This window comes from Varroa destructor, unplaced genomic scaffold, assembly GCF_002443255.2.
Source record: "Varroa destructor unplaced genomic scaffold, Vdes_3.0 BEIS01000001.1, whole genome shotgun sequence".
In the NCBI taxonomy this organism is placed as follows: domain Eukaryota; kingdom Metazoa; phylum Arthropoda; class Arachnida; order Mesostigmata; family Varroidae; genus Varroa; species Varroa destructor.
Window position 1 is genome coordinate 15063891 of NW_019211454.1, and position 22142 is coordinate 15086032.

The 22142-nt window shown below is 39.2% G+C and overlaps 2 protein-coding genes across 9 annotated transcripts; one reads left to right on the forward strand and one right to left on the reverse strand.

The window, feature by feature from the left end:
- Window positions 1-758: 758 nt before the first annotated feature.
- Prp31 (pre-mRNA processing factor 31) lies at window positions 759-7918 on the reverse strand. 3 transcript variants are annotated; one of them, XM_086989878.1, is made up of 8 exons: window positions 7781-7918; window positions 4988-5153; window positions 4120-4390; window positions 3397-3602; window positions 2587-2892; window positions 1871-2137; window positions 1238-1559; window positions 759-1021 (listed from the first exon to the last, which is right to left on the reverse strand). In XM_086989878.1, exons 2-8 carry the CDS (start codon window positions 5069-5071, stop codon window positions 876-878), a joined length of 1602 nt encoding a protein of 533 aa, XP_086846004.1. In that variant the 5' UTR covers window positions 5072-5153; window positions 7781-7918; the 3' UTR covers window positions 759-875. The 3 variants fall into 3 exon arrangements, with proteins under 3 accessions (XP_086846004.1, XP_022664328.1, XP_022664337.1); XM_022808593.2 differs by lacking the exon at window positions 7781-7918 and adding an exon at window positions 7316-7454; XM_022808602.2 differs by lacking the exon at window positions 7781-7918 and having other exon boundaries at window positions 4120-4516; window positions 4988-5439.
- LOC111251680 (bone morphogenetic protein receptor type-1B-like) lies at window positions 5567-14964 on the forward strand. 6 transcript variants are annotated; one of them, XM_086989840.1, is made up of 5 exons: window positions 5567-6734; window positions 7084-7201; window positions 10878-11092; window positions 11352-12488; window positions 12779-14964. In XM_086989840.1, exons 2-5 carry the CDS (start codon window positions 7177-7179, stop codon window positions 13112-13114), a joined length of 1713 nt encoding a protein of 570 aa, XP_086845966.1. In that variant the 5' UTR covers window positions 5567-6734; window positions 7084-7176; the 3' UTR covers window positions 13115-14964. The 6 variants fall into 6 exon arrangements, with proteins under 6 accessions (XP_086845966.1, XP_086845970.1, XP_086845958.1 ...); XM_086989844.1 differs by having other exon boundaries at window positions 5567-6689; XM_086989832.1 differs by having other exon boundaries at window positions 5567-6303.
- The last annotated feature ends 7178 nt before the right edge of the window (window positions 14965-22142 follow it).

A 22142-nucleotide genomic window follows, 5' to 3' on the forward strand; every position in this document is an offset into this window, starting at 1 on the left:
ATGCTACCAGGGTATTGTTGCTGTTTTTTTTTCTGTATCGATTTTTGTTCTAGAGCGGAAATATGTTCTGGGTGACTACATTAACTCTCAGCGGCGATACTTAACTTTGTAAAAAAACAAACTTAAGGTAAGCATATTGTCGACAGCATGGGTAACAGTTGCGACACTATTAGATATCATCGTCTCTGGTTGTCGTAGGCGATTTTTGGTTAAACATAAATTGTCATGGGTGCTCAGGATCATTTGCTTCCTCCATTAAATCAAGCCAACCTTTCCACCAGTCTTTCCAACGTGTACATCGTGCACCTCAACGCGAACGGCTGAACCATTTTATTCGACTCGCGATTCGTTTAAACCTTCCTTTCATATTCGTTTCTTTCATTATTTCAAACTCAATCGAAGTGTCATTATTAAACAAGATATGGTTAAATAGTTTAAAAACCAGAATAATATGCTGTGTTCGCGTCGTGTTCAAATAGGCATCGATCGCTTCGTTCACAATCGCCGTATGGTCCAGTTGTCTATCCGTGGAAGCCTTCACAGTCAAAATCCTGGTGGACTTCCGCTGAAGTAGTATCAAACCTGAGTTGGACTCAATTCCTTTAAACCCAAACTTTCCAACACCAGCATCACACTTTGAAGGTTCTTTTATGAACTCTTTTTCTCTCTTTCTATTATCAGGAAACTGAAATAGAGATTGTTAAACTTCAATGCGTTACTGTCACTGATAGCAGCATATGAAATAAACAAAACACCACTCTGTTTTACTTTTTATATTCACATATGTTTTTGTATTCACAGGAGTCCTCAAAACAACATCGTAAGATATGTACACACATTTTATCTACCATATCGGTAGAGAAAGCGATTTCGGATCACTTATGTTGTGAATTGTTGACATTGAGGAATCCAGCATTGTTACTGAAATATTTGCCATCCTGAGACTTTGTCGACTCAGCTGCATTTGGATTGACGATTTCAAGACCCTGCAGAGGTGTGAATGCTACCGATGATGCCGTACCTGTTGAAAAGGGGCCAAGCAAAACAACATTGACCGACATTTCTTTCGAACTAATGTCAGAGGCAAAGGCACAAGACAAAAAGGGAAGCGATTGCTACAAATAAATGCATGCTCTCAATCACTATTTAGCCGCAAATACGAACGCTTGCCTCAACTGTTTAGTTGTAATACTCATTGACACGACAATTCTGTACTGTCTTATTTTGAGCTGCTTACCGGAAACATGTCTTCGAACCGTTGTTGCACCACCATACACCTGTTGGCGTTGTAGATTCTTGTGAAGCGTCTTGGAAATGCGCACTTTGGTCTTTTCGTCTACCTGCGCTGTACGAATTCGCCCGGCCACACCCTTTTTGCCTGCTTGACCAGCGGAAAAACCCAGATCATCTTGGTACGCGTCCTCCTCGATCTCACCGAATGTCATGCGATTCTGTTGTTTACGAAGCTCCGTGATCGCATAACGTTCCTTCATTCGACGCACCCGACGGCCACCGCGCTTTTTACGGGGAATGTCGATAGGAGCAGCAAGCGGTTTCACCTGAAGTATGTTCAAAGGAAGTAGTTATTTGTTTATATTCATGCTTTAGGAAACAAAACAGATATAAAGCGATTGAGGAGTATGGCATGTGTAATTACAGATCTAAAAAGCAAGTATCTGATGCAACAAAAATTAACGTGCTGTCATCACCAATTGTATGAATTGGGATATAACTAAGCGTGGCAATTGCGTTTTGTTTATGAGTGCGTATTCACGCCGAGTTTAAGATATTTACTTGACTTTCTGCAAGCAAGACGATAACTTTACTGCTCGGCGGTATAATAGAGATACGACGAAGTCGAGATACTTACCGTTTTAATTGGAGGTGGCTCCTGGAGTTTGTCAAGCTTTTTCTCAATATCGGCACGAAACTCTTCGCCGGCACTTCCGTCTCGGCTTTCGTGGAACGCGTCGACCCTCGCAGCCAAAGCGCACTTGGCTGCCAACAGCTTAGCAGCTTTTCTTCGAAGATCGGACGGATAGTTTTGCACATGCTCCGAGTAGAAAATAAATCCCGTATGCGGAAGCATCGCTGTTGCCGAGAAACCAGTTGACGTTTTCTTCGATGCGCCTAAAACCTAAACTCAAATTTGCACCAGTCAAAACAGCCAAAAACGTCGCAACGATGTTAGCTGTGCGATCATCAGGCAACTGATTAAAATCCTTATTTAGTCGCTCACACAATGAATGAATTATGGAAAAATTTGAATTGTGTAATTACTTCTTTTTCATTGGCTGTATATCGGCGTGAGTGCAACGCACGGGCTTCCGTTTTTAATGACGAAGTTTTTAAGTTATATAGAGCACAAGCAAGTCGAAAATACAATCTGGCTATCGTAGCCTTCGAACTGTATAGTTCCGCGCATCTAAAAGCACCATATATTCACAACTTATATCAACTAGAACTGCATAGTTCCGTTATGCTACAAAACTATAACTAATTATCAATCTGAACTACTGTATTATTCGCTTTTTTCTAGCACTATTTGCATGACGATTCCCTATCTACAGTAGAAAGTTAATTTACTTGGATGTTGCATGCCGGCATCTTGCTCAGCTTGGTCAAACCACCAGCGATCCCCATAAGTTTTGCTGCAACCGATGCACCGACAAGCACACTGAGATTCGGTGCTATGAGACTCATTCGACTTTCAACAAAGTCGAACACTTCTGTCTTCATATCATTGAGTTGTTGCGCCATCTCACATGCCTCAAAAACGCGCTCCATTTCAGATGGACTCAGTGGCTCACCTTGTGAGGTCGACGCTGAGATTGATACAACCATGACAGTGGCCGGAGTTAGAATCTGATTTAGGCGATCACTGTTCTTCACCTGAAACAGCAAAAAAATATCAATCAAAGTAGATTTTGAATTATGGACATATTGTAAGTGTTCAATGTTTTGAGTTCTAAACCTTTTATTTCAACCGTCGGGCATCACTTCAGAAGGCTAGTTCCTATTAGCATAAAACCAGACGTGGGTCTTTGTCTAGATTCGAACCTGGCTTAGTGATTCGAAGTTTAGAAACCTTCAAAGGCGAACACGTTATTACTGTACTATTGGGGACAAAATGATGTTTTGTCCTATTTGATGTATGATGTATTGTCCAGTTGGTACCTATGCATGTAGCTAACTAGCATAAGAAGGCAAAAGCTTGTAGTGTCAGTGTTTAGGCTTCTATTGAAAAATACATAAATAAAAACAAAAAGTAAATTTATGTATTTTTCAATAAATATATATATATATATATTTATATATATATATATTAATTTGCGTTTTGCTTTTCCAAGATAGTCATTTTCGTTTTATTCAATAGTTGATTCTTACGGATTGTACCTTTGCCAGGTCGTTTCCGATCTCTTGAACTGTGAGAAGATAGTCCGCGGCGCCTGGAACAAGCGATTCGAGCTCAGGAAATCGTTTAGCATAGTGGTCGCGAGCAAATTTATGAATAATAGATAGGTCGTTCTCAATTTCAACCAGAATATTATTCGCTGATACAATCAAAGCATACTCAGGATCCGCTTCGACAGGACCCACAACTGAAAATCATGAATAAATAAACGATACAATCCTCTTATTAGGGTAAAAAAATAGGGATAACTTTTAGTGAGCATAATCGAAAAGCAATTTATTTGCATTGTTTATTTTTATTGTAGACATACAAATTAAAAAGACCTTCTTTCTTTTTTCTTAAACAATCGCTATTTGATACTACTGTAATAGCAGTAGTTTTCACTTATTTCCAGTGGCTTTATGTACTAAAAAGGAAGAACAACATTAATAAGCAGTGCGTTTCTCAAAAATTTATTAGTGACACGAGCAAATCCAGTTATAATGCGTGGTTTAGTTAGAGGTTTCTAAATTATCTCCTTAGCAAGGACCACGGTTGTTTTTTTCGCGGACAGTTCTAGATACGAGATAAGGTGATCGTTGTAGAGCATTAGAATAAAAAAAAAGCTTATTCTACTAATAATAATAATAAATTTAAGTAATAACAGGCTTTAGTTAAGTTTAACCTCTATAACTGTTGTTTTGACCTAGAAAATGCTAACTCACCTTCAGATCGTCGTGGTGTCAGTTTGAGACGATGAATTTCATCTATGATATCCCGCAACTGTGGACTATGCCGCAGTCTGGCAATCTCCCTGACGGACCGGACGTTCGTATCAATCTCCATCATTTCCTCGTCACGGAAATGTCCTTCACCAAACCCTTGCAGCTTCCCCGCCGAAATGGAACCCCCGTCTTCATCGTTCGAATCATCCAACGCGTCTTCTTCCAACAGTTGGCCGATTTGCATCGCTGAGGAACAGCCAGCTCCATTCGACTGTAATAAAGCAACTTCAAATTCTTCTGTTACAGATCAGTACTGTAATTTTACCGTTAGCCTAAGCTGTTCTCGAATCAGAATTCGCCTAAAGCTTTGTTTTTAAGCAAATGAAACGTAATCGATCTGCAAAGCAAGAAAATGTTATTCGTAATAATTAAATTTTCTATGAAACCACATAAAGATGCACGGTTTCCCTCATAGAAGAAAACGTACCAGTAACTTGGATTCTAGGCATCATGTCACATGCGTCTCTACGTTTCAAGTTTTACGTTCGGTGATGCTGTTAGGCATTTCATATCCGAATATCTGGCATCTGGCTTGTCGGAATTTCTTTGGATCTTCCTTACACCTATTTGAACCTTAAGTAAGGTACCATGGCTACGGGAAACTATATATAAGGAACTGTACAAGGATAACACCATGGACATGACCTGTTAAACTGAAGAATCTTTGATGCACTTATACTGAACTGAGCATGAAGCTATTGTATTTACTATTTTATTTATTATGTCGAATGCAAAAAAAACAGGTTGAATCAGTTTGATTGAGTTCAAGCACACATTAAAAAATCACTGTGTAGAAACAAAGACTTACGCTAGGCATCTGTTGAGGCGCATCGTCGCCCGGTTCGGGTTCGTCATCTTCAAGATCAGCGAGAAGCTCTTCAGCTAACGACATTTTGTTGGCTCACTGTTTTCTTCAGACCGATCGCACGGTTCCACCCTGCTGTGAGCTGTCACGCCAAACTCCGATTGCAGCCCTTCACCAGCCAAACAGCAAAGCAAAAGTTTACTGTTGCAATCACAAGTACAAAACTCACAGCGATGGTAGCAGTTCGTTTTCGAGCGTGTCTGCAATTCGCCGGGGCTAACCTAAGCTAGCAATATTTGTAAACAAGCCATGAGGGTTTCTCCGCCTTAATTTCCCTCTCGCCAACCGATGGGAGCCCTTTCCCAATGGCAATGGCGGATTCTGAACCGATAAAAAAGTAAGGCTTTTCTTTATGTCGGAAAAAGCCAAAGGAGATATTACATATTTGCAAAGCTGCATCTTCCCGAGCTAGGTAAACAATGAAATATAGAATATATAGTTCAGTCTGTTTGGCATAAAAACGGGCAATATGACAAATCAAAGTCAAGCATACATAGGTAAAAGTTTCAACTTCTACGTTTGTCACTGAAGTCGTATCTCTCCAGATGGCTGAACCTATTAGCGCAAAACAAAGCTTGTGTCTACGCGCAAATTCAAATCTGGACCACCATATGACGTTTTCAAGTTCAATTGACAAACACATTTACTATTGCACTATCACGGGGACAAAAGTCGAAGCCTTAGGGCACCTGTATTTAACCAAAAGAAAAGTACATACAATTGGGTAATTTGTATTCTCGTATATTCAGACGAACTTTGTCAAGAAAAGTACGGTTTTTATTGATTTCTCAGCTGAATCTATGCACTTCTCATTGATTTCCGAACTGCGTTTCACATGGTATCAAGGGAAACTATTTTCGTTGAGTTCGTCAAGGCAGACGTACCAGCCGACTTATGGAATCAAGAATATACCACAAAGGAAATAGGTAGCCATTGATGGTAATTTTTCGGAAGTGGTATTTTTTAATAGGGTAACAGTTCTAGATGATTGTTCTTCTTGATGGTTACGTATGAAGATGCCACAGATCAAAAACAGTCACGCACAAATTAGCGCATTGATCTAGCCACGTAACTAGTGTTGTCCAGTGGAAGCACTCGCGATAGCTTTTGGCCACACTCAGCATTTATGTGAACCTCTTTGGCGCAACGTCAATTACAAAAGACGGAGGCCGTGAAGTTTCGTGTAGGTGGGCACATCAAGGACGCAGATCCTGTGAGGTTAAGAGGCAAAGAACTGAGCTCTGCAAAGTCCGTCGCCTGTGAGTGATTCTGTCGTCTAATCCAAATTCGTTGTGAGAACGTATTACACAGAGGTACAAAAGACTATTAGGCGCACCGACTTGATCTATCGAGGGCTTAGTGAAACGTTTGCTCAGGCAGGGCTTGTTTTATTCGATCACGAAATTGCGCTTCTAGCGTCGTTTTGTATCAACTTAATCTGAGAGTACCGCTTCGAGTTAGTCGATCCAATTTTTTTTTATTTACAATTTTGTATCGAAGACCTAAATCCGAGACTTTTCTCTTCCTGCTCTAATATCTGAATTCGGCAGCAATACAGTTGATTTAGCTCCTGAGCTCTTAGAGATAAACGCTGTAAGTGGAGGAAACCTAATAAGTGCTTCGAATTCTACGTTCAGTGTGATTGGTAAGTACCGTTTACGACGGTTGGCCCCAGCCAGCACGGAAAAAAGTAAGTTTCTGCCCGGTCTCAGTCCTACACAACCTTACATGTCTCTATGTTTGGTAGGAAAAGGACGTTACTGTTGTACTATCGCCATGCCATAATAGATACGACCTGAAAGAGCTTGAACAGCTCGAACCTTTAGCACGTGGTATGCAGTGAGCTGTTCACAGGTAGCATCACTGTTTATACGAAAAGTTAGCCCGCCATGAATCAGTAAAGACTAAAGCATTTATTAATGTGGCAAATGTCGTATATGGTACGATTCTAATCCTAAATGCTGCACCGCCGAAATTTATGCATAAAAAAGCTATGAAGTTTAACAGATTATAATGCTCTGATTGTTCGTGCTTTTCAGAATGAAATGAATGGACTGAGAAGATGCGTTTTATGGTGTTATTGGAAGTATGAAAATACAGCAGGAGTACAGTGACAACACTGTAACGAGTTCATGTACGCGATAGCTAAATTAATCGGTAAGAGATCATCGTTGCCACCATATTTCTGTATAGACGACAGCTCACAATAACGACTGTAGCAAAAAACCGACTCCTAATGCCGTAGTAACAACTTAAGTGAGTAATACTTGCGTCAGCAGCAACAGCATCGCAAGGTCCGGTCAGAGAACCAGATCCATTCGAGCCGAGAATGGGGAGCAGAACTTGTGAAGAAAAGGTCGCTTAAACGGAACTGAGCGAAGGGAAGACCAAAAAACAACCAGCCAAGAATATCGGCACCCGCATTCAGCCAACAACGTAGCCGAGCAACAAACCCAGTACTGCGCTGTGCTACATGCGGGCGTTCAAGAGCAAAGACTTTGATGATCGGCTATTCATTCGTTCGACCAACAGCTTACGCGCCTGTTGCTCACGAACCCGTTTGCGAACTGACGGTGCAGACTCTCGGGTCGAACAGCAGAATCACACTCATTGGCTGGGGCGCACCACACTGGCGCCTATTTGGCGGCAGCGGCAGTAACAGTTATTGGTAAACATATGTATTCACACATGTATCCATATATACAGGCGTGTATACGTGTGTATGCGTATAGTTACTGATAAAAGAGAAGACCGTAGTAGTCCATGCAAGAATAACATTCGTAGTGCGTTCACAGAGTGATCGGCGGAGAGTTGGCCGCAACCAGCGTTGCTTCTAGCACCAGAACGTCGTGTTGATGTTTGGTAGCAGCAGCGGCATCAACACCAAAAAGCGTGGGCGGTTTTGTAACCAAAAGCAACGAGGGTGAAAATTAAAAGAACGGACGCAGGGCCATTGGCTTTGGCAATTATCTGCCGTACGACGCAGTCGGGACACAGAAAAAAAAAACAAGAGCGATTCTATTCGCCGTTTTTCGCAGCAGTCGTATCTTATCGAGACTCGATGTCGCTTGGGGTATTGTTGTAGTTCCTAGGGGAAAGTTAGTGCGGGAGGCCAAAAGGAGTGTCAACGGATACACTGTCCTGAGCGTTTTCTTTTCGCCTCCTTTAAGACGCAGTGATAGTTCCGGCAGGCCATCAACGCACAGCGTCTTCGGCTGCGGGACCATTGATTTCAGCAGAACACAGCAACAGGTGTTGTGTTTGATAAAGGTGATCCAAGATCTGACGAGTGTAGATTTTTGTGTTTATTAGAGTGCAACGGAGGTGATAAGTTCATGGAGGTGTGATAGATATCGATTGAGTGGACCCTGTTGTCATTGTACATGTTGTTTTTGTGACGATGGTGTAAACTGTTCGTAGGTGAAAACAGGCAGACAAACAGAACCTGCTGTTTGATGTTAGGTTGATCGAGTGTACGAAACCATTGGAAGGTTACTGCGATCATCATTCGTTTACCTATGGGCTATCGGTGTCACTATGTTGAGATGAATTCGTTATCAACTGAAAAAGTGGTCGTATCAGGTGTACTTGGCTAACGCAAGCGAATATTGGCATGACATAGACAGGTGATAAACTTCGATCCGATCGATCTTAGTATTAATTCGGTGGTGAGTGTCTTTTACCTCATCAGCGTCAACATGAAAGAAGAGGACGCTACGACGGCTATGCCAGTTTTAAACGTGACATCGATAACCGAAGTGGCCGAAATCACTCACATGAATACAAACCAAATGGGCAAACAAGTAAAGCAAATGTATTGCTTTCACTTACGAAAAACATGTAGAATGGACAAAACTATGGATTATTCAAAAACTACGTTGAAGTCCGCATCTGTCGCAATGAATAGCACTAGTGCATCGACGATAACAGTTAACAAGAAAAAACAGAAGGGTGCTTCCGATAGCATTTTAATGATCGCGCTTTCTGCAAAACAGCTATTTACAAGTCTACCTCTCACAATCATTCTCTTGGCCACTGCATGCATAATAGGTAAGATATCTCTGCTTTTCCATGCCAGTTTCCAAAGATTTGTATTGTTGAAGTTGCTTAGTTAAAAATAAGTCGGATTATTTTCATTATCTATACAACGCATGTTCATAAAATTGGTAAAGAGAGCTATTTACTATATCGTAATCGAACGCCACCCATGAACTTCTCAGAGACGTCGAACACCCAAAACAATGGAGTCAATCAAACTCGATCAAGTATTGGTCAGTTGAGAAATCTATTGTTCAAGATCGGAATCATTTTTGATATAAGTACACATGAGTCGAAAACGTGTTATCATGTTCTAAGCGTAGTTTTAATAGTTGTTCATGCAGAAATGTTGTGAAAAAAAAAATGCAGTTGTTCATACAGGAGTACGGTCATAAAACAAGCATTTTCATAAATTAGGGCAGCAAAGATTTGCGGCATTGAGAATATATCGTTTCCTGTCAGCGGCTTAGAATCGTTAGTGTGGGCTTTTTAGATGCGTGAGAACCCAAGCATGTTCGTGAATCCAAATTTTTAAATTTATTCACTCAGCTATGAATAACATCAAATAAAGAACTAGGAACATTGCCCTCTGATTTGTGTTTAACATACATTGTATCGTTCATGGTCGTGCTTGGATGTGTATGATTGTTTGATATTTTATGTAGAAAGGAAGTACTGTCAACTATATATGAATAATAATTCCGTGTCACATTGTCTTAAGACACCTAAAATATGTTGATTTCTCCAGAATATCTAATATGTTTCAGAGACGCATCAGAATCATTGTGGTCTCGTTCAATTAATATTTGTTATAAATCCGTGTATGTGAATGTGGCTCAATTGTTAAAGAACAATCAATTTTTTTCCCTTCAATGGGACATCACACGCACATGAATAGAAGTGGCTTTAGAATATTGCATCAATTTAAACTAAAGCTAATGTTTCAATCACCCAATTAAAAAAACAACGGTCATTGAATATTATATATAATTATAATAATTATAGTAAATTTCCGGACATAATATCCGAATCTCACCCAACAGTGTTCCACAAATTGCTTTTTATTATTTTTTTGTTTTCTGATTTTTTTAGTCCTAACCTTTTCTCTAAATACTGTTATCATCGATTAGCGGTTTAGAGTCGTGAATTACCACTTTCTGTTATCGTAGCTTTTATTTCACTGTCATCATCAAGCAAACATATTAAACTCTCATCGGAGACGGTGACATTCGCTGCAGAACCATTAGGGTTGTTGGTGCATGCATATAGAGCACACTAGTACATGCATCCTGGAGAAATAGCTTTTATATTTTCGGATAGGAAGCCCTAAGCGTGGCGACAGTAATTCTGCGTTTTTTTTTACTTTTCGCCCGGTCAGAGTCCAAAGAGCGCGAAGAGCTCATACTTCCGGCAACGCAAGTTGCTGTGCATGGAAACTGGCCGATAAATCTCCTTGGAACCCAGCGTTTTCGGGATGCTAGCTTCTGTAGAGTTGTTACTAAGTGTTTCTTTGTTAGCACAAGCCGAAAAAAATCAACGGGGTATCTATTGTAGGATAGGTCAATACACGGTTGTATTTTTCAAGACCTATAAACGTTAAGCAAACGTGAAATATTTGGTGAGGATTAGCTAAAGGTAGGACGACAGTTGGAGTCAAAGCTGAGGTTGATTCCTAATTTGCTAGAGCTTATTTGAAGTTCTAAAGAGTGGAAATAATGATCCCTATGCAGTCGTTGACTTTTTTCTTCTGTTATTATAGCTTTGAAATTTGTTGTGCTGTCTTATTTGATCTTAGGCTCTAAGGCGATTGAATGTTACTGTAATGGCGAATGCCCTGACCATCGGACCAATCAGACGTGCAGAGCGGACGAACCAGGATCCGTATGCTTCCACCACGTACAGGAAGTCTACAATGAGCGTACGGATAAGCTTGAAATCGAGAGCACATACGGCTGCGTGGAAGGGGATTCTTCGATTCTTACCTGTAAAATTCATCTAACAAAACAAAAGGTGAGCGTCTCAGTCACGAAACTGATTGGTCTAATTGACTCAAAGCTAGTCTTTGAGTCGGGCAAGCCAGCTGACAGGGTTTTCCTATGACCCTAAATCAACATTGGCTAGAAGCGAGCTTCTTAACACTATCGTCAATTAGGTCGAATCTACTTCATCTGAAAAGATGGCTCCTTTTTAGGATTGAAGCGACAATGCCTAATGTGTTAATTGTGATATCATCTAGAATATCAAAATCCAAATATGTTATTATTTACAGGCTCCAATGAATATCCAGTGTTGCTCGGACGCCGACATGTGCAATTACAAGTTGAAACTTGACGTGATTCGACACAAGGGCTACGAACCTGAAGAGAAGAAGCTGTTTACGGACACTTTGCACTTGATCATTTTTGGAGCAGGTCTAGGAACCTGCCTCGTATTCATCGGGCTGGTCTATATAATCTTGCACTGCAGCCGGAAAAAACGAAAATCTTGGTGTGCGGAGAACGGGCACCCTTTTTTGAGTACCAATGATTCCAAAACGCTTCAAGAACTAATCGACTGCAGTATCACCAGCGGAAGTGGTTCCGGCCTTCCGAAAATGATTCAACGCACCATTGGACGTCAGATCGACTTAGACTGTCCGATTGGCAAAGGCCGCTACGGCGAAGTTTACCGTGCGTTGTGGAAAGGCGAATACGTCGCCTGCAAAGTCTTCAACTCAACGGAAGAGCCCTCGTGGTGCCGCGAGGTGGAAATCTACCAGACAACCCTGCTTCGCCACGACAATATACTTGGTTTTATTGCAGCCGATATACGCGGCCATCGCGGAGTAACCCAGCTTCTCTTAATCACGAATTTCCACGAACATGGCTCGCTCTACGACTATCTCTCACACCGTTGGCTCGAGAAAGACCAGGCCATAGAAATGGCCTATACAATTTGCAGTGGCCTGGAACATCTGCATACTGAGATTCGTGGCAAGCAGGAAAAGCCGAAGGTAGCTCATCGCGATATTAAGTCGAAAAACATCCTTGTAAAAAACAGGGACGGGACGTGCTGTATTGCTGATTTTGGCCTAGCTGTTCGTTCTGACATGAACTCAAATCAGGTTAATGTCGGTTGCCAGAACACCCGTGCTGGTACTAAACGGTACATGGCGCCTGAGGTTCTGTCAGAAACATTAAAAAAGAGCCATTTTGACTCATACCTTCGGGCAGATATGTACTCATTTGGTTTGGTACTTTGGGAGATCGGTACGCGGATTAAACTTCCAACTGTTGACCAAAAGGCACCCTACCGTATACCTTACCATGACTGTGTACCAGATGATCCTAGCTTTGAGGAGATGCGCAAGGTCGTGTGCATTTCTAAAGAGCGACCACATATACCCGATGCGTGGAAGGATAACGAGGTAATACTAGCAACTATTTATCTATTTATGTGATTTGTTAAACGGTGAATACAACTACATATACCTATTTCCTGACCTAGGTGCTCATAATAGTAACATTTATGACCTTTACATTACATAACAGTAATAATAGTAGTCTGTTTCTGCAAAGCCTCCGAGAAATACCGATGATCTTAACTCAACCAACATGTCACATCGGCTGTCCAGACTAAAATATCTAATGTACATCTACTTGATAGGGTACACATGAAATCCTTCAGTAAGAATTTTCTTACACGTTCTAATTACAGACGACGCGGCAGTTCGCTAGTATTATACCGGACCTATGGGGGGATACGCCTGAATCTCGCCTGCCAGTACTCAACGCTAAAAAAAGACTATTTCGGTTGGGAAACACGTTGACCCCGAAAGATCGTTTCAATCCATCAGATCCGTCAAGTCGGCACAATAATACCGAACAATATCGACGGTTTGCAGCACCAAACTCTTCATCAGGTGCCGGTCGACCACTCCTCGACAACACGAATAGTGGTTACCAATCAACCACGTGTCCGGTAGAAAGTTCCGAAGGCCAGCTACGGGTACCAGCGCCCGGCATTTTACCCAGTAGTCTACAGAGATGTTAAAAATTGCTACATTTTACTGCGTTACTGTTTTTTATTTGTTGGTCGTATCGGGCCTGCTATACGCAAAAAGTTGAGCCAGTGTTTTTCGTGGGTCAAGAATCTACACAGCCAATCGTTACGATTGGCTGTCTCGATACTTCCAAAAGATTTGATGGTAGCAAGATCTCGCCAGTTTTATGAGTACACAACCGTCGGTAAGAATTTTATGGGTTAGGATTTTTTCAATTCTTACACTGTTGGGCTTAGCTAATTTAGTTGTATTGTTATTATTACTTTCAACAAATCAATTACACATCAGGAAGCAGGATCAAAAAAAAATGTTATATATATATATATATATATATATATATATATATATATATATATATACAGTTCTACTAATTGAGCTCAATACTGGCTACAAATATCATGATCTTATGACATTTTATATATATATATATAAATATATAGCGGAAACATTACAGTAGACTGAAGCAGGGAAGTTGAAGGTATATATATGTTTGTACTAAACAAGAGCCTTAGGAAAGGCTGCGTGCACGAGAGACAGGCAACACAATGGGGCAATAAATAATCAGTTTTTGTGTTTTGGTATTGGGACTAAATGTCTATAAAAGAACTATGATTATATGGATCTCTTAAAGCTTTTATAAGAGCCGGGGATTTAAAGTGCACATGTAAATAATAGGCATAATGTAGGTAAGTTAAGAAAAAATCAAAGCAGCCATCGAACTAAATTGAACGCACGTAAAATAGGCTGTAAAAGGTAAGAGGTTGTGAAAATACAGGTACATGCCATTTGGTTCTATTATTTCCTAAGTGTACAAATACTTTAGGACTGTATGCCAGAAGGACTAACTGAATTAATAGATACGATTGAAGTTTACTTCAAGCAAATAATAAAGTAACAATTAATAGATTTAACAATAAGATAATGCTAACGACGAGAAAAGGCTGGAAAAACTACTTTATATGTGTGCCCAATATTTACACAAACTGTGTGAACTAAAAACAACATGCATCTATATGATGTGGCAAGGGATCAGACAACTATAACTTGTCTAAGCGTGATTTACACGCCAACAGGACGTACGGGAGACATGTAAAGGTACCTAACCAGCGTAAATGTTAAACATTATAAAGATATAAATAGTAGGAACAATGAGGGAAATTGAATATACGAATTAACACAGAAATCTACAATAGCGCTAGTCATTACGGCTGCGTATCTACCATTTGGTATAATGAATGCTGTAGTTACCTGAAGGAGACATAAACGAAAGGTATCAATGAATATGTGGTAGATTCATAATTTCAATAACGGCTATAAATACGGTTCCAGTTCTTTGACTAGCGATAGGCTGAGGAGTACTAAAATTTCAAAATTGTTCGTCTTGTTAGTTAAGGTCCTTATATGAGCCTCATTTGCGCTCAAAGGCACCTAAATGATTTTGACTCATGGGAGACAGGAGCATCGCCTCATTCGATCGAAGAGGAATGCACAAATGCACAAATGGTAGCTAAGTGCTTCCAGCTATTATCAGTTCCAGGACACTTACGCAAATTAGACGAAGTAGATTCCGTTAAAACGTATTGATCCTGCAGCAGAAAATGTAATTTGCTAAAAATGAAATGAGTTTATTTCTATTGTATAGATCATATGTTCATTAATAAAGCCATAAATGTGGCGCGTGGTGTACACATCGAATATGGGGTTGATGGGGCAAATGTTCCACAAGTGTCTCAATGTCAATAAAGTACTTGTGTATATGATCCATTTGTTGCAACAGGCACCATTATTAATTTTTCTCCTAATAAATCGCTATTTTCAACTAATGGATGTCATTTACTGATCAGTTTGTTTCCTTAATATCTTAGCTATAATAACAATAATTACTAATTATTATAATAACAATAATTAGCTATAATATAATAACAACGACAATACGGTGTTGTTTAAAAAAGATTGATCGTATACCTATTTATATGGTCTCAAAAATCGCGTACGTCAGGTAGTGTGAATCGCCTCAGGTCGATGCTGAAATATCATCTGAAAGGTAATATCTGCGCTATAATAGAGCGCTAAAATTGTTAGAATGCCTTCGTTGAGAATGAATAAAAAACTGCAAAAATACGTTATATATTACACTTCTATAACGATAAAGATAACAATGCTGCCCGGGCCTATAAAAATATTTTCCTGATTTGCGATCGAGATGCGTTGTTAGAACAAACGACCTAAAGATGATTCTGTGACTGTCGTTCTAGAATTTTCGATGTGAAAGATGTGCCTCATAATGATCGACCAGTTACCAAAAAAGCTGATGAAATTATTGCGAACGTTAAGTATTGGACTAAACATCTATTTGAAGAAAGCTGGCTAAAAAAAAGGTTTGATGTCTGAGTGCTACACAGATTGATACAAGCAAATTTACTGGACCGTATGTTCGCCTGAAAAACCTTCTCTCTCACTCTCTCTATATATACATATGTGTGCTATATGTATAAATATAGCGAAATAGAATAGATGGGAGTTGGATCACAATATATCGTGCAAATAGAAAATAATGTCCTATTTAATCTAAAGTAAAGCTAGTTGTGTTGTCTTACGTATCTGGTAAAACTGTTAAAACTTGCAAAAGTTAAAGGAACTTATATGGAAAATTTTAATGCATTAACCGTATATCCCCGACCTGGCATTAGCAGACTACCACCTGTATCAGTTTTTGCAAAGCTCGCTTAATTTAGTTTTGACACGGAGATGCAAAAATCATACGCTGCAATCTTTCGCTTATAATACACAAAAGCTTTACAGTGATAGGACTATCACTCTGTTACCGACAGAAGGTCATCGATCAATGATGGCGCATACTTAGTTTACTGGTATCACTTTATAATGTAACAAATATTTGCTTCACTGTTGACTTTGAAAGAGTCAATACTTTTTCAATACAATAATAGTTAAAACAAGGGCATATATCTAATTTCTTAGGATCACACCAGCACTGATGCATGATTAGTTATATATTCGTAAGCGCAGAAACAGCTTTCATCTGCATAATATTCTGGGTGAATGTCATATTTTGTATTTCATGCCTAAATTCTTTACGGTGGATTCTATTGTCAAATATTTCTTCATAGCTGGAAATATATATACGAGTCATTCAAATCCGATCTTTTTTTGGTCTAACGCATACCCAGTTTGTCTCTGCTGGCAAATATGCATTTTAAATACATAAAGCTTTTTGCTGTTCTGTTTGAATAGTGAAATGGTGTTTAATTTTGGTACCAAGGTTCTTGGCGAAACTCCCAATAAGCGTCCGCGTTTATCTGGTGTTACCTGTTTTGCTATACCAAATGTGGAATCTGATACAGTCATAGGATTAATTTTTAGTTGAAGATAAGAAGCCGTTTAAGCTAGGCCCGCCCCAAAGGGCAGATGCAATATGACAGTCGTTTATAGCTTATACAGCTTTATTGAACAGCCTATACTGTTCGACGTTCAACGCCCAATCAAGAATGAAAAATCAAATAGCTAAGCGCTGAGTGACTAGTTCAAGTGTTCCGTCTGATTATACGCGTAGCAGCTCTAAAAAAGTTACCTGATTTCTCTAACATCAAACATATTTTTCCATTGTTTTGGATAGTGGCCGAAGGCAACGCGTTTCAGCGCAGAAAATTCGCCAAGCCGACGCCCATTTTTCTTGCTCATATTCAACATAACTCACTTTTCTATGTAAACGTTGCGGAATTTACAGCATAATTACGATCTGCTAATCGCCTAGCTCCTGTTTCGCAGTCGTTACTAAAATCGAGTCGCTTTCTTTAGTTACTGTACACAATGTTCCTGTCAGTTGATGCTTCGTTGTGTCTTAATAAATGTATTGTTTGCTAGGAAATTTTAAAAAAAAAAACGAGGTTGTGCTTTATGTAGCGTCGATCTGAAATAGGTGCCGTCTTATTGTCGATTCTGCTCGACAGTGTTGATTGGGCATTCCAGCTTGCCGAACCCTGAGAACTAGTAACAGCTAAATTTACTAGTCGAAAAAGCTCCTTACGGCTTAAAGAGATCCTGAAGTATTTTCTATTCTGGACGATTGACTTGTCCAGTAAACTGCTGGCTTTACAAGAGGTGCGCGAACCTTAATGAAAGCATCCATCACATCGGAAAATTGCCCGTGTAAAGCTGCAGGTTTTTGCCAGGGCAACACTGATGGGTAAATTGAAGTTGGATAGAGTTGCGTTACCGAAAACATCGCGTCCTTCGCTTGGGGTGAAAAGGGCTTTCGTGTAATCAGTTTAGGCTTCCCATTTTATGGCAATGATAGTCTAGGGCCTATGTGAGCGAAGGAAGATTGAAGAAAACGGAGTATTTTGTATTCACTAGACTTACGAAGATTAATCGTTGTTCTTTATGTTATTATTTATCATTAATGACGTGGACGCGGTTATGTTATAAACGTAGTTTGGCGAAGAGCGCATATCAATACGGCAAATGTATTGCGTATATGAGTTTGCAGCGTTAACTTGAAAACAAAACATAGATTTAACATCGTGTCAACCACGTAAGCGTTGTGATTTATTGAAAGCTCCGCGCAGAGAATTGACCGTACTTGATTTACGGCTGGTTGTGAGCATGTATAGCGTTGTGCAAGCAATTTGGTAGCTAAGGCATAGAGATAAAAACAAGATATAGTACGGTTTATTTTACGATCTGCGATAGAGATGAATTCCGTGAGTTGTGCTTACAGATCTATTAAAATAAATATTTTCAAAAAACAAGTGAATAAATGAGAACAAACTGTGCTACATATAATTGTCATATCTAACATTTGTAACTTAGCCTTAAGCCTGATTTCGCCCAAAAAGTTCAATTTAGAAAAACGAAATACTGTCTAAGATAATTTTTACTTGAAAAGTGTACTATAAATAATTATAATTCACACATTATAACGGTACCATTTACTCGTTCGAAGACGTTATCCACCATGCATTTTTTCACACTATGAATATTTCGACACGTGGTATTCAGATATTCGAGTTTGACATATAGTTTCCTGCACCTGAGATCTAAAGCAGGCCTGGTTTTACCTGAGTTCGGGATCAGGTTTTTATTTTAGTCTTCTTCCAAAATCTTCGTTTCATTGTACCGTCATGATTTTCATTTTCTGCGTACAAACAGTTAATCGTCAGTAGAATCTAGATCTGTTTTTTAGCACTAACTAGCTAAACCACAGCATTTGGTATTTGCTTACTCAAAATTTGCGTACTTGCGCAAAATTTGCGTGATTGCTCAGATGGCGGTTTGGCTCAATTTTCTATTAGTGGCCAAGTTCGTGAGCTGCTTGCCCTGCGTCAGCAGTAAATAATTATTTCCATTCAGATCTATTATCGATTCATAAAATGGGTAACAGTTTTTAGAGATGCTTGGAAAAAGTCGACGCTATCTCCAAAAAATTCTGGTCGTGTACAAACTGAATTGTGGTTGAAACGGTACCACAGCAGCCTTCCCCAGCTCTTGAATAATATAATCGTGCAGAGAGCGTCATGCTCAACACCTCACCTAACGAGTTACCCAATTATTAGTTATGCGTTACACAGTTTATTCACGTTTGCGTCAAATTGCTCGGCACAGTGTTTTACGAGTAAGTTGTTGAAGAGGCTGTGATAGAATGGGAAAGTAGGACAGCATGGCCGAAATAAAAGTATTCCAACTGTTAGAAGCTCTTACAACTTAAAACTATCTGCTATTGAAAGAAGTTGAAGCTGTGCGATATCCTCAGTGTCCACAGGGTTTAGTTACCATCTGCGCGATTCTATCCCTGAACTTACATCTGCGATGCAAGTTCTGGAATAGAATTTTCACCTTTGTTCGATCATTTCCAGTTATGTTATTCTGTCAAATAAAATATATTTTATTATATCTGACCTAGGAACAAATATTGGAAGATGTAGAGAAGCTTTTCTTTCGAATTAATACAGTAAAACACCTCAGTGGATCTTATTTGGTAGTGTCTAATAACATTCCTCCGAAGATAACAGCTCGCATTATTTCAGGCCATCCATGAGAAAGAGTTCTTTAGACCCAGCTATTTCATTGCAAACGTCTAGACAATATAGCTGTTAGGTATTTTGATGCCACTAAATCTACGATACAATGAAGATTGCTAGTTCGTTAGTTTTCCAGACATGTTGTTATGATCGGTCGACGCTTTAAGACTGATGATTAATTATCAGTGTGCCGCCAATACCATAACGACATACTTAGTGCTTTCTCGAATATTTGAAATATATGGTCAGGTAAACCTTATTGGACGAGGCTATATGGCCACTTGTGAGTCGCCACAAAAGCATCTGTTATCCAACGATGGCAGTACAAGAAACAGCTCGGGTATTCCATGTATAGCGATTGAATTCATGACGTCTCATATCTCAGTGTTTTGCTTGTTCCTTATATTACATTCTATTTCTTCGTAAACCAACCGGTTAAAATGCCGCCTCGGGATCGAGTTGCCCGAAGTCACATTTCTTATAGTTACGCTAATTGACTGATATGGCTTGTCGAACTCACGAGACTAGTTGAATCCTGCTATCAATCTGGTTAGTTTATGTAGGCGAGCTGTCTCTGTGGAGTGCAAGATCAGCAGCGAATCGAGATGGACAACTAGCTAAGATTTAGAGCATGACTGTGTTGAATTTTAGCACTTAGCTTGCATTGAAAAAAAAGGACTGCACTTTGCTACCCTAGTTCGCTACCCTGGGTCAAATTTATAACTGATAGCGGTAATCGCTAAACAGTTAGCTAGTGCATATCAATATTGCTTTAATAGTTGGATAGAACGTGATGAGTCCTACTCTTTTTAAGAGTTCAGTCGACCTATCATTACGTTAGGGCAATTGCTTAACAGGTTTAGCGCCTTCAGAGCCCATAAGCATTTTTTGATGAGTTTTGCCGTCTTTGTACGTCTAGGCTTGTCGATCATATGTTTCACAGCTGAGATACGCAAAGGGAATGCATCTTGAAGCAGATTTTCTTGTAATTCTTTCCCTCAAATTTTATATACAATATTGTTTCTCTGATATGCAGCTATTTATTCAAGTAACGGTTTTAATTTGCGATTTACTCCGATTAATGACATTTTCCTGCAACGTCCGTAAAACGAACATATAACGATAGGCTATATAATTTACGATATAAATTGAGTTAGTGGGTTTATAAACTACAATCGTTGCTTATAAACTACAATAATTGCTGGCGTAAAATCCTCTACTGTTCGATTGTAGAAAAGTAGATGAGCCAGTACGTCCGCGCACTACAGCTGTGATGAGTAAGTTACAACATCTTCAGAGGAAAAGTTGAAATTAACCCGCGAAAATTGTATTATTTTACGTACCGTTAAATGGCTCGCAACTCTCTAAATATCGGTCACGTTTGACGAAACTGTTTGACAACCCTCAGCGGAATTCTCTATTATCAACAAAAAGATCGAAAACGTACATATTATATTTTTAGAGTAAATTGGTTCCTTTAAAAACTCGAGTGGTCCGCTTACCAACATTGTCTTAAATTAAGCAAGCTACGTATCATCAAGGGTGGTCTACTTGTTGTCTTGTATAATCTAGGCTGTCAGTTTAGGTTAGCAAAGGCTGCCAAATTACGCTACCCTTAGCTAGTTAGTAGTTAATTAACCTTTGACATCTTCATCTTAACTTATAAACGAACTTTTTTATTAGTGGCGCTAATACTAAAGGGATGATAGTTTGTATCCCAAAGAGATCATATTAATCAATCGCACTTTTTTCAGAAAAGAAGGACGCAACTTTTCGCATACTACCCGCACCGTGGTCCGTTTCTTTGCTACACGAATCAATATGTACAGTATACAACGCTTCGGAAAAGACGCGCGAGATTTTAAATTAAGTTTCTACTGCAAAACTGCATGCAGAGGTCGTCTACACGCATCCATTATACTGCTGACACGGCAGCGCTTGGCGCTTACAAATGCTGTTACATTTCTGGGCTGAATTAGTAGACCAAAAATAAGATCACTAATTACGAATACATAAACAATGATAGCGTTGTCAATATGTTGTTTAGCTAACAATCTGATCGAATTTTCCTACACCACTATACATTAAACGAAGCTTTTGATAATTAAGATTACGAATAAACGTAAAAAACGACAAGCAAAAACATGGGCCATTAGATAATGATGTCAGATGTCGCACGTAGACATCTATACCCGGTCATCATAGAATAGGCATGATCATAATTTTTATTCAAGAATTGGTTTTGTTAACTTTTATATACGATGAACATATTTTACCGATTCGCTGTCCTAACTGTTAAATTCGGAAATTCAGAAATCAATTCGAATTTATAATTGTTTGAATACATTTATTTGAGAATTACTACCATTAAGGAGCACCCAAGGACAATCCTATTCCAAAAATAATTAACCCTAATATTTACCAACGTCTGCAAACTTTCTAGACGCGTACATCATGTCAAGCAAAATATAATCGAAACTTAATCTCGTTATTTTGTTTTACTCAAAACGACAGAAATCTTGTTCTCACGAACAATTGCATTAGAGGTTTCACTGTTCATTGAGAAGTTGTTGACGATGAATCTCTTTATTTACCCACACAAACGACAGTAAATGTGCAATGATCTATTAAGCTACTTTCTAAAATTTATAATTTATATAAAAATACTTACTTAAGTTCCGTGCTTTGGAGCATGCACAAATCGAAAGATTAGTTATTCAAAACACTTGTTGCGGTAACTATAAAATCTTGGTCGTGAAGAGACTGATTTTCGATACTGTGTGAACAAGCCAACTTTTCTTTTTAATATCTAGCTTATTTTTATTAACGTTGTTTGCATCTAATTACTTGTGGTTTGACAGATCAGCTTCGTTGGTTAATAGCAGATGGTAACTTAAACAGTTACGGCTCTAAGTATAGAACAGCTTCACTGTATTGACGGAGGTGAAGAGCGCATGTATCTTAGGTCAACGTACTTTAC